This window comes from Danio rerio, chromosome 8 (assembly GCF_052040795.2).
Source record: "Danio rerio strain M-AB ecotype USA chromosome 8, GRCz13ab, whole genome shotgun sequence".
NCBI lineage: Eukaryota > Metazoa > Chordata > Actinopteri > Cypriniformes > Danionidae > Danio > Danio rerio.
The window spans coordinates 56,742,976-56,761,190 of record NC_141028.1 but is presented as its reverse complement, the minus strand read 5'-3'; the positions used below and the strand labels follow the sequence as shown (position 1 = coordinate 56,761,190).

The window sequence follows — 18,215 nt, the reverse complement described above, 5'->3', positions numbered from 1 at the left end:
AAAACTTTAGAAACTTTAGGGAAATGTGAAATTCAGAGCTCCACTGTTAACCGACACCTAGAGCAGCTGGGTCCTTCTGAGGGATTGTGAACGGTAGTAAAAAGCTTTGGTGATTTGGCAGCAAACATGAATGACGTACTGTACTTACAAGGGAGAATTTCCACACTAAAAAGCCAAATGAATTGGGGGAAGCACATTGATGCTAAGAAAAGACCAGCAAAATGAGTTCTGTTATATACAGCAGGGAAAATAAGTATTGAACACGTCACCATTTTGCTCAGATAAGATGTTGATATTAGCCAAAGAAATCCATTTATGTAAAGAAAACAAAACTAATTAGTTTAAAAATTCATAATAAATGAAATGATGCAGAGAAAAAGTATTGAACACATGAAGGAAGGGAGGTGCAGAAAGGCAGTGAAAGCCCAGACAGCAGCTGAAATCTCTCAGTAGTTCTTTAGCAACACTCTGCCCTCTATATAAAGTACACTGTAAAAAAATAAACATTATCTTACAGGTAATTTTCTGCAGTCTAGATTCTAAACCATTATTTTACAGGTAATTGAACCTTACAGAAGGACAACTATCTGTGCAGCAATTCACCAATTAGGCCTGTATGGTACACTCTCAGAAAAAGTGGTACAATGTTGTACCAAAGAAGGTACAAACCCTTGTCTCTGGGGCAGTACCTTTTTATGGGACAGAATTGTACCTCAAGACAAAATTTGTACCATTGCAGTTTGTACCTTTAAGAACATGATGTGTACCATTTTTAAAACCTGCAGATATTATACTTTCATCAAAGATACAAATGTTTTACCAGTTGTTTTGTATTATTGCATTATAGAACTTAATAATTATTGTTTATGAGTTTATTTAAACATATGCTTTTAAATGATGATTCTTGTTTTGATATGGACATTATTCATAAATCACTTTGCCTCTCCAGTAATATTTATTTTCATAGATATTGTAACAAAGAAGGAGTTGTCCAACACTTATGTACATTCTCAGAAATAAAGGTACAGGAGCTGTCACCGGGGCAGTACCTTTCAAAAGATACATATTTGTACTCAAAGAGTCTACAGTGGTACCTAAAAGGTGCATATTAGTACCTCTGAAGTACCATTATGGACCCTTCAGGTACAAATATGTACCGTTTGAAAAGGTACTGCCCCAGTGACAGCTCCTGTACCTTTATTTCTGAGAGTGTACCTTTTTATGAGAACAATTATGTACCTTCATTTCAATTGTACTATAAAAGGTACAGAACAGTATCATAAGAGGCCTTTTCTGTACCATATAAGGTACAACTTTTACACGGGTACAAAACTGGCCCTCAAGGAACGTTATTTGTACCACCGTGTACCTTTTTTTCTGAGAGTGTAGAGTGGCCAGACAGAAGCCACTCCCCGCCAGGAATTTGCCAAAAGGCATCTGAAGGACTCTCAGACCATAAAAAACTAAATTTCTTACAAAACTAAATATGAAAAAGGCTAATACCATCCCTACAGTGAAGCATGGTGGTGGCAGCATCATACTGTCGAGATGTTTTTCAGCAGCAGGAACTGAAAGACTAGTCAGGATAGAGGGAAAGATGAATGCAGCAATGTACAGAGACATCCTGAATGAAAACCTGCTTCAGAGTGCTCTTGACCTCAGACTGGGGCGACGGTTCATCTTTCATCAGGGCAATGACCCAAAGCACACCGCCAAAATATTAATGGAGTGGCTTCACAACAACTCAGTGAATGTCCTTGAGTGGCCCAGCCAGAGCCCAGACCTAAATCCTATTAAACATCTCTGGAGAGATCTGAAAATGGCAGTACACCGTCACTTCCCATCCAACCTGATAGAGGTTGAGAGGTACTACAGAGAGGAATGGGCAGAAATTCCCAAAGACAGGTGTGCCAAGCTTGTGACATCATATTCAACAAGACTTGAGTTTGTAATTACTGCCAAAGGTGCATCAACAGAGTATTTAGAATTTTTTTGTTGTGATTTTTGAGGTTTTTTATTTTTAATAAATTTGCAACAATTTCACAAACTCTTTTTTCACATTGTCATTATGGGGGATTGTGTGTAGAATGTTGAGGAAATAAATTAACTTAATCTATTTTGGAATAAGGCTGTAATATAAACAAATGTGGAAAAAGTGAAGCGCTATCAATACTTTCCAGATGCACTGTATTGCAATGGCAACAAAATGATTGAGATCATCTCCAAGTATTGCACGATAAGTCGATATATTGATTATTGTGGCATACACAATACATAAAAAACTGATCTGTATGCCAATGTTTGTTTCATTACAGTCTCAATGACAACACTGCAATAAAGAAACAAGCCTTAGGCCTGCACAATGATGTAAATGCAGCAGAGGCTAACAGCTAATGCTAACCATCAAATTTTTGACTTGCTGATCAAAATGTTCACATCCATACTGATGTAAATGCTTGTTTTCTGTTTGTCTGTAGCTCCTCAGTTTCATCATCCTGATCTGTTATGCCGCATCGATGTACGGAGGGTATACAGCGGTCGCCATCTGCGAGATGGTCTTTGCCATCATCTTCTTCGTTGTCTATATGCTGGAGCTGGACAAACAGTTCCTGGTGGTGAACTGGCTCTGGAGCGTAAGTAAATGCACACACACTAGCATCATGGTGGTGAGTCCTACATATTTGAGATCTGCTCAGATTCTCTTTGTTTGCTTCTTCAGGATCTGTTCCGTGCTGTAATTGGTGCAGCCCTTTATATAATCACCTCTCTGATCTGTGTGATCGGTGGAACTGGAGATGGGGCTCGCATCGCTGGTGGGGTAAGACAAGACATCCAACATTCAGCATCAAAACATACTGCAGCACACAGGAAAAATGATGATGATTTAAATGATGAGGGTGTTAAAGATCTCAATGAAGAACTTTACTTAAAGATTTAAACCTTTTATACAGTTTTAGTTTACTACTCCACATGTGAATGAAGTTGCTCCTGCTGTCATAGCTGTGCTCTGTATGTTAAAGTCTGTGTGACCTTGTTTTTAATAATGCTTACCCTCTCGCAGGTGTTTGGTCTGCTGGCTGGGATCTTGTTTGCGTATGATTCCTACACGCTCTACTTGGAAATCAAGAGCAGCAGACAGCACGCAGCTGCACCCACAGGTACCTGAACACTCGCATTCATTTATTAAAACATTCACTGAACACTTTGATCACTTTGCAATGTCACTGCATTATTCTTAACACGTCAAACCGTGATGTGTTGATCTGCTGCAGATATGCGTTTGCTTATGTCTCATTTCCACTGAGTGGTACAGTGCGGTACGGTTCGGTACGGGTCACCTTTATCAGGCGTGTGTCTCCACTGCCAAATGGTACCAATGGTACCAACCCAGACTCATTCTGAAAACGTAGTCCCGTGGACATTCCTGGAAACCGTGAAATATGTTCCGGGAGGTACGTAATTTTGCATTTTTTTGTTTTCACGAATCCACGAGAGGCCGCTGTGTGCGCTTTTTCGTATCTCAAATGTGCCTAGCGAGTGCCATTCGCATCTGCGCTGTTCTTGCGTAAACCCACTAGAGGTCGCTGCTGACCGACTGAATGACTGAATGATTAACTGGACGACCGGCCAATCGGCTGACCCACCCTCCTCCTTCCCTAAACCCAACCAGTTCTACCGATTGACCCGCCCTCCCACTTCCCTAAACCCAACTGACGGTTTATAAAAGCCGTCCAGAAAAAGAAAATCCCTCATTTTTACCATGTTTTCGGATTTTACCACATTCTCACCCTGTTGTTCACTATTTTTTGGATTCTGTTTTTGTCTTACTTATTTTCTGGAACCACTCTTTCCCCGGACTCGAACCCGTTCAACGTCGTCAACTGCTCTCTGCGTCTCAAGTCCGCCTACATACACGACGAGCTAACTGGACAAACAGGTTGCGGCGGGAAAGCCCTCCACATGGAGGTAAGCGGTCAGCCGGTAAGCGCGAAAAGGAATGGCGTCACACCACCCTGCAGTGTTCGCTTAAAAAAAATTAAATGCAGCCATACATAACTACGGCTACATAATTCACGGTCTCCAGAAACATCCACAGGACTATGTTTTCAGAATGAGCCTGTGTTGAATAGTACCCTTTTGGTAGGCGTGGTGTTTACGTCATTCTTTCTTGAAGCTCACATATCGTACAAGAAGCACTTCTTACTAAACAAATGCTTTATATCAATGGTCTCAAACTGAATTCCTGGAGGGCCGCAGCTCTGCACAGTTTAGTATTAACCACCTCCAACTCACACCTGCTCAATAGTCTCTAGTAGAACACCTTGATTAGTTTGATCAGCTGTGTTTGATAAGAGCTGGAACAAAACTGCAGAGCTGCGGCCCTCCAGGAATCAAGTTTGAGACTTATGCTTTATATACATTGTAAGGTCCAGCCAGTTAGTCCAATGACGGTGTCTACTGGTCTACTGTTCGGTCTTTCCAGTGCACAATGTTGCTTAACTTTAAACTGAACTCATATCTGAATTTTAGTATGAGGTGGTTTAGAATATTAATATATTTATCCTCGTTTTATCTGACTCCATTTATAAAACATTGATAAGATTATTTTGTTTCTTTTAATATTACTTTAGATTATGATTGAATATTCTCTTCGATTCGTTATTTTTTATTATTCTCGTTCATTCGGATTCCTAGAACATCCTGAGTCTTGTACCGGCCGAGTATTAGGGATGGGTCGTTCATGAATGATTCGTTCATTTTGAACAAATCTTCAGTATGACTCGGGAACTACGAGTCGTCTCAGGGAGTGATTTGTTTATCTGTGCGTGCGCACGTTTGTGCAGGTGGTATCGTTCATTCAAGTCTTTTGAGTCATTAATCGCGGAAAGGCAGAGGCCAATCATATGCGTTTAGAGCCGTAAAAAGAATTGATCCGTTCATCTCTCGAGTCCTCTATCGGGTTTGAGTCATTCGTTCATCACGGGCCAATCATATGCATTTAGAGCCAGAAAAAGAATTGAACCATTCATCTCTCGAGTCCTCGGGTTTGAGTCATTCTGTCACGTGATGAACGAACGACTCAAGAACCAGTAGACTTGAAAGGTGAACTAATTATCATGCCTCCAACTCAGACTGTGTACATTGGTTAAGATTACATGCGACTGTCAGTGTATTGTGAATGAACCACTGACATTTGAAGACATGAAGAGGTGAGCTGAGCAAAGAGACAACAATACCTTCATAGACAAAAGAGCAGGTAAACATTGAATTATTATTTTCTCCTTCTTTTAGTATTGTATTCATGACTTATTTTGTTGTGTGATCAACCTTTTGGGCTAGTTGTAGATGTGTTTGGAAGCATTTCGTAACATTTTAATACTATTTTGGCAAATTGAACCAAATGAACAAAATGACTCGAAAAAAGATTCGTTCATCTTGATGAACGAGACTCAAAGATCCGAGTCAGTAAAATGATCTGAACTTCCCATCACTGCCGAGTATACAATCTCTTAAACACATGCAGGTCAGTTGTGGTCATTAAACAGAGGCGATTAAGTGCTATGATAAAAAGGCAGAACCCTACTAACTCAGTTTAGAACATTGTTTGTGTGGTCCCCATAGATCTGCTATCTACTCAATTATAAGTTTAGAGATGAAGGTCTGTCCCCTTAGATAGCCTTTTACAGTCAAAGTATACATGAATTAATGCCAATGTGTTAGTCTGAGCTCTAAGAACATCGTATAGCGTGCCACGCTGCTCCGTCTACCGTGTTTTAGTCCATTACTAACCTGCACAGTGGCTTGTGGTGTTATGGACTTAACGTAATCTACTAGAGATATTAACACGAACTCTGTTTGAATAATTCAAAACATAATTTAATAATCAGGTTAATGTGTATTATGCCATTTCATTTAGTCAATTCATAAACGATCAATACAAGACATCAAATTAGTAAGATAAATCCAAGATTAAAAGATGCATACCTGACTTCAAAATATACATAACATGGAGCGTTAGAGCTTCACGCTATGTGCTGATCTGATTATGGGATCGCGCCAAACATTTAGAAACTTCCCCTTAAGTCGTATATCCAAGAATGCCCTCGAGGAAAAGGGTGTGTCGAATAACAAGAGGAATTTGCATATAGTGGAAAAGTTTCTGCCTATCAGAAAGGCACACGCTTCACAGTGGTTCAACAGATACCTGAAGTAATATATCTATTGTTTTGATTATGTCTATTTCTGAGGGAATGAGAGCATTGTACCAGTCGCACTGAAACATTTCAATTAATATCAAACATGATAGATAAAGTCACTTGGGTTGATTTAGAACATTCAGACTTTGACCATTCTGTGTGCGTACAGTATGTAGAGAGGGCGGGTGAACAAAGGGGTTGCAGGGATTCTTCAAATGTTAATGAAGGAAGGGAGAGCAGCTGGTTTTTCAGCATTCCCACCTTCTGGGTAGTGGAGCCGATAGCCTCCTTGATTCCAGCAAATATTTGAATTGTAAAAGACATCAAAGTATTTGTGGTATCTCAAGTCTTACAAATAAATATTTACGTATAAATAACTATTAATTACTGACCTTTCTATTAATAGGATTTATAGATTATAGCTGCAGACCAATAATAATGCGAAATAGCCTACTGTAACTTCTGGGATTATATATATAATATGAAATAAACAAAACATTTACTAACAACTTACAGTCTCTGAAATGTTACCAATTACAAAAATAGAAAAAATACCCAAAACATATGTTTCATATACGATACGATACGATACATATACAGTCGGTACAAACCTCTCATCTTTGTTCTTCACCAGCACATGTAACGTTAACATCTTGTTAAATAATAAAAGGCGATGATAATAAGTAAACACGGCAGTTTGTTCATGTTTTAGGTTGCTGAAAGAATCACTTTCTTGTTTTTTCGGGCTTCTCCTTTGTTTTTTCATGCTTCACTCTCACGTTTCAAAAAGGTTACCCAAAAAGCGTTACGGTACGGTTTGATTTTTTGGTACCTTTTGACAGTAGAAACGGGCATAAAATCGTACCGACTCGTACCGTACCACTCAGTGGAAACGGGCCAAAAGTGATTTCTGTGTGGATGAATTATGTCATTTAGGGCTGCGCTGTATTGGGAAATGGTTGTGTATTATGATAGCTTTTTTAACACTAGGTTATGATTGAATAGTAACCTGGGTTAATCGTTTCTGGTCAACTGTATGCCAATGCAAAATCAGCACGTTTAAGGTCTGTTTCCTTTAAAAATGAGCGATCTCCACTGGCTGAGTGATATCTGATATAAAGTGGGTCTCAGATTGTACAAGTACCACTGCATTAAATTACATTTTTTCCACCATGTCTTTATAATATGAGCATTTATTTTACCCCTGTATATTCAATAAAGCTTCTGCGCTAGCCTGCCGATTCTGACAGGCGCGTGCGAGCAAACGGCTTTTTGTCTCGTTTTACGCTTGAGCAACTAAATGAATTGCTTCTGTCTTGTCAGCTTAGTCCCTTTATTAATCAGGGGTCGCCACAGCGGAATGAATCGTCAACTTATCCAGCAACTTTTTTTACGCAGCGGATGCCCTTCTAGCTGCAACCCATCTCTGGGAAACATCCACACACATATTCACACACACTCATACACTACGGACAATTTAGCCTACCCATTTCACTTGGAGGAAACCCACGTGAAGGCAGGGAGAACATGCAAACTCCACACAGAAACGCCAACTGAGCCAAGGTTCGAACCAGCGACCTTCTTACTGTGAGGCGACAGCACTACCTACTGCGCCACTGCCTCGCCCCAAAGTTTATTTAACTGAATGTATTTTAATGACATTGCTTCATCGATGCTGTAAAAGAAACCGTATAAAATGGTTTATTTCCTCTGTTGAACACTAAAGATGTTTTGAAGAAAGCTGAAAACCTGTGACCATTCACTTTCATAGGAACAAACAATTACTATGGAAGTCAATGGTCACAGGTTTCTAGCTTTCTTCAAAATGTCTTCTTTAGTGTTTAACAAGGTGAGAAGCAATTGCTAAAATATCTTAAATAATGTCCCTTTGATACCTTTTTATGTACACTCACTGGCCACTTTAGTAGGTACACCTGTCAAACTGCTTGTTAACACAAATTTCTAATCAGCCAATCACAGCAACTCAATGCATTTAGACATGTAGACATGGTCAAGACGATCTGCTGCAGTTCGAACTGAGCATCAGAATGGGGAAGAAATATGATTTAAGTGACTTTGAACGTGGCATGGTTGTTGGCGTCAGATGGGCTGGTCTGAGTATTTCAGAAACTGCTGATCTACTGGGATTTTCACGCACAACCATCAGAGAATGGTCTGAAAAAGAGGAAATATCCAGTGAGTGGCAGATCTGTGGACGCACATGTCTGGTTAATGCCAGAGGTCAGAGGAGAATGGCCAGACTGGTTCCAGCTGATAGAAAGGCAACAGTAACTCAAATAACCACTCGTTACAGCCGAGGTATGCAGAAGAGCAACTCTGAGTGCACAACACGTCCAACCTTGAGGCAAATGGGCTACAGCAGCAGAAGACCACACCCCAAAACTATACAATAGAAGATTAGAAAAATGTTGCCTGGTCTAATGAGTCTCGATTTCTACTGCAGCATTTGGAAACATAAAAAAAGCACGGAACCATCCTGCCTTTTATCAACGGTTCAGGCTGGTGGTGGTGGTGTAATGGAGTGGGGGATCTTGGCACACTTTGGGCCCATTAGTACCAATTGAGCATCGTGTCAACGCCACAGCCTACCTGAGTATTGTTGCTGACCATGTCCATCCCTTTATGACCACAGCGTACCCATCTTCTGATGGCTACTTCCAGCAGGATAAACCACCATGTCATAAAGCATCAATCATCTCAGACTGGTTTCCTAAACATGACAACGAGTTCACTTTACTCAAATGGCCTCCACAGTCACCAGAACTCAATCCAATAGAGCACCTTTGGGATGTGGTGGAACGAGAGATTTACATCATGGATGTGCAGCCGACAAATCTGCAGCAACTGTGTGATGCTATCATGTCAATATGGAGCAAAATCTCTGAGGAATATTTCCAGTATCTTGTTAAATCTATGCCACGAAGAATTAAGGCAGTTCTGAAGGCAAAAGGGGGTCCATACCCAGTACTAGTAAAGTAGCCAGTGAGTGTGTATATAAAACACTTTTGTAAACAGAATTTAATACAGACACAATTGTTTGAAATAAAAGTCTATTTTTTTTCTCTGTGAACCTTTTAAAAAATTCCAACATTGGTGGAATGGCCCTTCATTGAAGAGACAGACATCAGGAGCTGTTTAAAAGATAAACACATTTCTAGAGTGTTTGGAATGACATGAGAGTGAGGAAATGATGTCAGAATTGTCCTTTCTTATATGAACCATAGCTTTAAACCTTGTGTATTGTTCAAACTGACTACCTTTTCTTTATGTTTGGGGCTGTTTTAGCCTCATCGACTTTCATTAGAACCACATTTTTTGTTGGGAAGAGGTTAAATTTGTAGTTTTTCTGTTGATCATCAGTTGGCACCATTAACCCTTTAGATAGGCCTGTGCAAAAAAGGTTCTGGCTTTTATAAAGAGTTTCCTATTTCTCAGATATATCAAGGAAAGTATACAAAGGTCTCACACACACATGCAGACACACATACTATACTCAGGCCCGGATTATTAATTCAGAGGCCGATGGGCACAATGTCTTGTAGGCCCCCTACCTGGCCGCATCCCTATAGTTAAATTTATAAAATAAGATTAATATTATTCATTCATTCATTCATTTTCTTGTCGGCTTAGTCACTTTATTAATCTGGGGTCGCCACAGCGGAATGAACCGCCAACTTATCCAGCACATGTTTTACGCAGCGGATGCCCTTCCAGCCACAACCCATCTCTGGGAAACATCCCCAAACACTCATTCACACACACTCATACACTATACGGGCAATTTAGCCTACCCAATTCACCAGTACTGCATCACTTTGGACTGTGGGGGAAACCGGAGCACCCAGAAGAAAACTCACATGAACGCAGGGAGAACATGCAAACTCCACACAGAAACTGAGCCGAGGATCAACCCAGCGACCTTCTTGCTGTGAGTTAACAGCACTATACTGCGCCACTGCTTCGCCCAGATTATTATTATATATTTTAATAAAATTAATCTGTAATGTATTGCCTGCATTTTTTAAATAAATGATATACAGTACATATATTTCTGGTCTACAAAGATTTCACTTATTTTTACAGCATTTAAAGCACACTTTGATGAAATAAATACTAATACAACTAGTGAAAATTATTGGATTTTGATGCACTTGTTCAGGTTTACTGAAGCAGTACTAAAATTTATATTAAAGAGTATTTTTAATGTATAACTTCTACAAACTTATAATGCACACGATTTGGATATAACACCTCTCCAATCCAGTTTAGTTCTATGAATCTGAGTTCTCCATAACACACACACTTACTAATGATTCGTACTTGTCTTAACATGATTAAGAGTAGACAAAATCTGATATGTAGTGTGGGAAAAAATAAGAATGACTTCATCAGACGCTGGATTCAGACCAGGTTCATGATCGGTCATGTCAAAACATGTTGCCATGTGTATTATGAGCTACGCCACTCACTCTGATGCTTGCCGCTCTCTTTAGTTATGTTGTTTCTGTCAACCAAATGCGTGGGAGTCACTCAACTAGCTCATTCCAATGAGGTGCACTTTTACACTTACCTAAGTAGACACTACAAAATCAGTTTTCCCCCCTCGCAGGGGCCCCAAGCACCCATGGGCCCCTGGGCCTGTGCCCATAATGCCTTTTGGTTAATCCGCCCCTGACTATACTAAATAAAAAAGCTATAAAGTAAGCTTTTTTTGCTCTACAACTGATGATCAACATTAAAAATGACAATAATGTTACCTCTTCCCAACAGGAAAAACCACCAACAATAAAGAATATGTAATATTATGGAGTCAAGGCATTGCAATCAGAAAATGTCATTATAATGGAAGTCAATAGGGCAAAAACAGCCCCGAACAGAACGAAAGGGTGGCCAATTTGAGTGTATTGTTGAATTTTAAAAAAATCTAAGCATTTTTGTCAAATCAAAGCATAAGTTTTGTCACCAAAAATCCTTCCATTTGCTGAAACAGAGAAAGGTGTGACTCAAAATCACCCCAGAGTGGATGAAAACATCCTCAGCAGCACACAAGGGTTAAACCTGTTGGAGTGTCTCCTGATTTTAACAGCACATGTTGTGACTCTCTTTGAACAGGTCGCTGAGGACCATCTCCCGGAGTTTTACAGCTGACATTTGGTGTTTGAGCCAAACACTTTTTCACTGGTCTCTCTGTGCCGTTTAACATGCCCGCTCTTAATGTCCTGTAACCATAACAGCTTAACTCGACTAACTATTCCCTGGTTATTTATTTGGCGTCTCCCTTTTTGTTTTCTCTCCCTTGTTTTATTTTAAACAGATGACAGAGTTTGAAAACTGCTTGCCTCACTACAACATTAACAGCAATCAAGACATGGAGATCGAGTCTAAAAATGGCAAAAGGAGAGAATTCCTGAGAGTTATCGCAAAGTTACCAAGACAGATGAAGACTGGAGGAATGCAAAAGGGATCACACACACACACACACACACACACACACACACACACACACTCACAGATGCATGCATACAAAAGAAGCAAAAGGGGCTGAACTGTAAGACTGATGAGAAGAAGAAACAGCCATATACGAAGGAACAGAGAGCTGTTGGCATCCAAAGAGTCATTGCTGTCGTCCTGCTCTAGCACAAAATCTTCAGCTTGTTTGGTTACAAAAGGGCTTAAATGGATAGTTCGCCCAAAATTGACAACTCTGTCATCATTCACACACCCTTTATGACTGTCTTACTTTTGTTGAATGCAAATGAAGGTATTTTGAAGAATGCTGAAAAACCTGTAACCATTGACTTCCAAAGTATTTGATTTACCTAGAAGTCAATGGTTTCAGATTTCCAGAAAAAAATGGCATCTGTGGATGTTCTGTCATCATCCTTTATGACCTTCTCTCTTTTCTTGAATGTAAAAGAGGATATTTTGAAGAATGTTGGAATCTTCATAAAAATAAAATAGAAAGCCATAAAAAGTGTGTAAATGATCATAGAATTGTCATTTTTCTGGAAACCGGTAACCATTGACTTCCATAGTATTTGTTTTTGCTACTGTGGAAGTCAATGGTTACCAGTTTCCAGAAAAAAAAAAATACAATTCTGTCATCATTCACACACCCTTTATGACTGTCTTACTTTTGATGAACGCAAAAGAAGATATTTTGAAGAATGCCGAAAAACCTGTAACCATTGACTTTGATTTTACTTTGAGTATTTGATTTACCTAGAAGTCAATGGTTACCGGTTTCCAGAAAAAAATGACAGTTCTGTCATTATTCACACACCCCTTATGACTTTCTTTTGTTGAACACAAAAGAGTATATTTTGAAGAATGTTGGAAAAAATTTACTTTATAAAAGGAAAAAAGACAGTCATAAAGGGTGTGTTAATGACAGAATTGTCATTTTTCTGGAAACCGGTAACCATTGACTTTCATGGTATTTGTTTTTTCTACTATGGAGGTCAATGGTTACCGGTTTTCAGAAAAATTACAACTCTGTCATCATTCACACACCCTTTATGACTGTCTTACTTTTGTGTAACTCAAAAAAAGATATTTTTAGAATGCTGAAAAAAACTGTAACCATTGACTTTCATAGTATTTGATTTACCTACTCAGCAAGACAATGGTTACTTGTTTTCAGAAAAATGACAATTCTGTCATCATACACACAGCCTTTATCTTTTTCTTTTATTAAACACAAAAGAAGATATTTTGAAGAATGCTGAAAACCTGTAACCATTGACTTTCATAGTATTTAATTTATAAACTATGGAAGTCAATGGTTACAGGTGTCCAGCTTTTTTCAAAATATCTACCTTTGTGTTTAATAGAAGAAAAAACTCATAAAGGTTTGGAAAAACTTGAGGGAGAGTAAATATTGAGTCAGTTTTCATTATTGGGTGAACTATCTCTTTAAAACATGAAGGACTATTTCAAAGTAACTCGTAATTTTTTAATTTTGTATTCCATCTTAAACAGTCGTACTATTATTATGATTATTATTATTATTATCTTGTGTTAAAAAAAAAAAACTTGATTTAATTCAGTCTGGTGCTGTTTTTCTGATAAGTTTGCTTAAGTTGGTGTTGGTGTAAAATGTCCCCTCAGCTCGTACCTGTAACTAAATTTACTACATTTTAATTAATAGTGATTGTTCTTGATGACAAACAAAGCAGTTCTATATGAACTTAGTGATTTCAGACAGGATTAGAGACAGGTTAAACATTCAGGGAAGAAAAAAGGCATTTTTCAGTGATGTGATTTTCATTTCTTCCAAGATGGCATCAATTTGTACTAACAATATGTACAACATGTTCAATTTTATCCATCATTTTTACATGTGACCTCAATGGATGCTTGCTTTCTTGATGCCATAAGTGTTTTATTATTGTTGTTATTTTATTTTAATAATAAACCAATTCATTTAGCAGACATCTTATTATTTTACTAAAATAACACAGATCAATGTCAATGATTTCCCAAGGAAATACTAGGAATAATAATAAAACAAGTTCACTCCACAGAGAGGATTTTAATGTGCCTTAAAGAGATGTTCTGGAATATTTGGACTGACAAACACCTTTTCAGAAGGAAACCAAGCGTCTGATTTTTACAGAAGTTGTCATTTTATTGTCAGAAAGTCACAAAAACATTGGTAAATCACACTAATCTGACCTGTTGTTGGTTATACGAGTGTTTGAAACTATTTATGACATATAAATTGATGCAACCATTTATAAATGATACTGTATATTCCAGTTCGTCAAGACTGCCTGTTTTTAATGAGCATTTGTTATTATATATTTGTTAGATGGTCAGAAATGCCATCAGTTCAGTAAAAATAACTTGACTCAGGGTTTTTGTGCTCTTTTAAATACACATTTTCAGATAAACACCTTTGCATATTTTTGTTTGTAGAAGTAATTCATGTCTCTGTCTAATTGGTGTTGCTGATATTTGGAGTGTCGATAACATTTAATAAAAGGCTGTTATTACTTGTTCACTTTGTTTCTCTCTCTCTCTCTGTGTGTGTGTGTGTGTGTGTGTGTGTGTGTGTGTCAAATTAAGACAGCAAGTGCAGCAGCGCCACCTGCTGGAGTGTTATGAATGGTTTGGCTGACAATCATTCGTTCATTTTCTTTTTAGCTTTGTCCCTTTATTAATCAGGGTTCGCCACAGCGGAATGAACCGCCAACTTATCCAGTATATGTTTCATGAAGCGGATGCCCTTCCAGCTGCAACCCATCACTGGGAAACACCCATACACTCTCATTCACACACATACACTACAAACAATTTAGCCTATTCAATTGATCTATAGCACGTGTTTGGACTGTGGGGGAAACAGAGCACCCGGAGGAAACCCACGCCAACAAGGGGAGAACATGCAAACTTCACACAGAAATGCCAAGTGACCCAGCTAGGACTCGAACCAGCAACCTTCGGGCGACATGGTGGCGCAGTGGTAAGCACTGTCGCCTCACAGCAAGAAGGTCGCTACTTCAATTCCTGGCTGGGCCAGTTTGCATTTCTGTGTGGAGTTTGCATGTTTTCCCGTGTTACCGTGGGTTTCCTCAAGGTGCTCTGGTTTCCCGCACAGTCCAAACACATGCGCTATATTGAACTGAATAGTGTGTGTGTGTGTGTGAATGAGAGTGTATAGATGTTTTCCAACTGGGTTGCAGCTGGAAGGGCATCTGCTGCATAAAACATATGCTGGATAAGTTGGCGGTTCATTCCTCTGTGGCGACCCCTGATTAATAAAGGGACTAAGCTAAAAGAAAATTAATGAATCTGAATGCCAGCAATTGGACTTAAAAATCCATGCGATGTGAACATGAGTCACTAGATGGCAGCATCTACTTTAATTACGTAAATATTCTGAAATTGGCATCCGTGTGTTTCGTTTTGGTAGGAAAAAAATAAATAAATGGCGTCTTAAAAAATAAATAAACTACACTTACAAAAAGTGAACTTTACACTTTTGCTTTCATTAATCTGTTATAATTTATTTTTATTTATTTATTTTTATTTTTTATGTTTTTGTTTTATTATTTAAATTTTATTGGAAAAAATATTTTATTAAAATTATATTTTTTGCATTTATTGTAAGGATCTTGGATATATTTTGTGTCTGAATTTGCATTAATACTTTATTTAATGTCCCAATGCTTATAATAATAATAATAATAATAATAATAATAATAAAATACGTTTTAGAACAAAACAAAAAAAACTAAAAAAAGGAAGACTAGAACAATGGCTAAGATTCAGGTCTGCAATTGTAGTTAAGAATATAACTATAATTTTATATAAATATATTAAACAATTGTATAATATTATAATTTACATAAAGTAATTAAATAATGTAACTAATGTATATATTTTGAAAGAGATAGATAGATAGACAGACAGACTGACAGACAGACAGTAAAACAAATTCAATAATTTTCTTGCCACACAGTTGTCTAAATGTAATGTCAAATTTATTAAAAAGACAGACAGACAGATAGATAATCTTGCAATGGGTATTTTTCTGAGATTGAGGTAAAGTTTGATTTTTTTTCTTTTTAAAATATTTCCCAAATGATGTTTAACCGAGCAAGGAAATGTTCACAGTATGTCTAACAATATTTTTTCTTCTAGATAAAGTCTTATTTGATTTATTTCGACTAGAATAAAAGCAGCTCTTATTTTTTAAAACACCATTTTAAAGGTCAATATTAATAGCCCCTTTATTTATTTTCGATAGTCTACAGCAGTGGTTCTCAAACTTTTTTCATCAAGTACCACCTCAGAAAAGAATTGTCTCTTCAAGTACCACCATAATGAGCAGTATTGAAATTCAGTAGTACAGCACTGCACAGTTCAAAAACTCCTGTCCTTAAATGTAAAGTATTAACATATAATAGCCAACTATCAACACCTGGAAATGTTGCCTGGACCTTAGATATATAGGCTATATGTCATCATATTCAATTGTTGGTAAATTTTGAAATATATGTAGCATGTACATATGACATTACTCCTCCGCGTACTACTAGAAGGAAGCCTGCATACCACTGGTGGTACATGTACCACAGTTTGAGAACCACTGGTCTACATAACATACCACTGCTATGCAATAACTTGCCTAATCACCCTAACCTGCTTAGTTAACCTAATTAACCTAGTTAAGCCTTTAAATGTCACTTTAAGCTGACTACTAGTGTCTTGAAAAATATCCAGTCAAATATTATGTGCTGTCATCATGACAAAGATAAAATAAATCAGTTATCAGAGATGAATTAGTAAAACTATTACGTTTAGAAATTTGTTGAAAAAAAAATTGCTCCCCGTTAAACAGAAATTGAAGAAAAAAAATTAACGGGGGCTAATAATTCTGACTTCAACTGTATCTCTTCTTTTTATATGAGCTTTACCTGAGACTTATTCCATCCTTTTGGCATCTTTGACATATTATATTTGACTATATTTGTACATTTATACTTTATAACACATAGCCAAAAATAAATAGTGTTTCTCATTTTATTCCTTTTCAATCATTATATTCCTTAAATAAAATATAACTTTTTAAATTGATTAATATCCTGACGTTGTTTGAGAGTCTGTTCTAGACAGTTCCATAAACTCACATCCCATACGGACGTACACACACTTGTCCTCGTTTTCAACCTCCTAAAATGTTGTTCTTCTCTCAGATTATATCCACCTTTTCTTTCTTCAAAAGACTTTTGTATGCATTTTGGAAGTAGTTTTTTTCCCTAGCTTTAAACATAAATTGTGAGTTTTTAATTTTAAGAAAATCATTGAACTGTAGCATCTTCAATTAAAAAAATAAATGCTCCAAATACCCCACATTTTCTATCAGTTTAATGGCTTTTTTCTGCATTGTACATAAGGATCTCAAGTTGGATTTATATGCATTCCCCCAAATTTCAACACAATAACTCATATATGGCTACATAAGTGTGTTATATCAGTGGTTCTCAAATGATGGGTCGCGGGACAATGACAAGGGGCCGCTTGGTGATTTCCAAAACTCACATAAAATTTATTAAACTATTTGAAATACCATATTTCATGCATAACTCACAGAAGATAATTAATAGTTGGGTTAAAGAAACGTCAACATCAACGACATACAAATAAAAATCAGCCTTTAACTTTTATATTGAAATGTAATTAAATTAATAAACGACAAAAACAAAACATTATTTGGTTTATAGACTGTTGCAGTTTTGTGTTGTTGTCAATATGCTCACGTTTATATTTACCTATAGTTGTGTCTGCAACGTTTATATATTTACAGTATAACCACCTTTTAAAATGGGGGTCGCGAGTTACTGACATTGTTATTTTGGGGGTCGCGGGCAAAAAAGTTTAGGAACCCCCGTGTTATATAATACATACATTGATTTATTGTCCAGGATAAATCCTGCTTTATACCTTGTACTTTAATTAATCGGTCAGAAATCGCATGAATGACTTCAAAACAACATTAGCACTATTGACTGTGAACAATGTTGTACTTTGATAGTCTTTGGCTGCTAGTTTGATTTCACTATTTAGAGATATTTATATAAATATACACTAAAAAAAATATTCAAAGATGATTCCTTGGATTTACTCTTTTTTTTACGTTAAGTGGTTGTAAACAATTTATTTGGGCTGAATTTAAACAAACAAATTAAGATGAACATTATTAAATTTAATTTGATTGTTTAAATACAACACAAATAAATTGTCTGCCACAGTTCTGCAAGCAACACTTTTTTCAGTGTACTATTAAGGAGAAAATCTAAATGTGTGAATATAAAACCAACTTTACCTCATTTACCTTAATTTTTTTAGTGTATGCCGTTGTCATCCACACCGCGGCTGGCTTGTTTTGGTATTGAGCATGAGCAGGCTACATACAGTATACAGTAGTGAGCAGGGCAGGGGGTGGTCCTCAATCCTCAAAGCACACTACAGTTAAACACTTGTCCTGTA

The 18,215-nt window shown here is 37.3% G+C and overlaps 1 protein-coding gene across 5 annotated transcripts in view; it reads left to right on the top strand.

The window, feature by feature from the left end:
- Nucleotides 1-14,223, top strand: part of plp2b (proteolipid protein 2b) — a 34,358-nt gene extending 20,135 nt beyond the window's left edge. The window contains exons 2-5 of one of the 5 annotated variants that reach the window (XR_015497348.1): nucleotides 2,478-2,633; nucleotides 2,720-2,818; nucleotides 3,062-3,686; nucleotides 4,373-5,492. Coding sequence is in view for 2 of the 5 variants with exons in the window: in NM_001161445.1 (NP_001154917.1) it covers nucleotides 2,478-2,633; nucleotides 2,720-2,818; nucleotides 3,062-3,158; nucleotides 11,533-11,546 (366 nt within the window). In the remaining 3 variants the exon portion in view is untranslated. 5 annotated transcript variants of the gene reach the window in all.
- The last annotated feature ends 3,992 nt before the right edge of the window (nucleotides 14,224-18,215 follow it).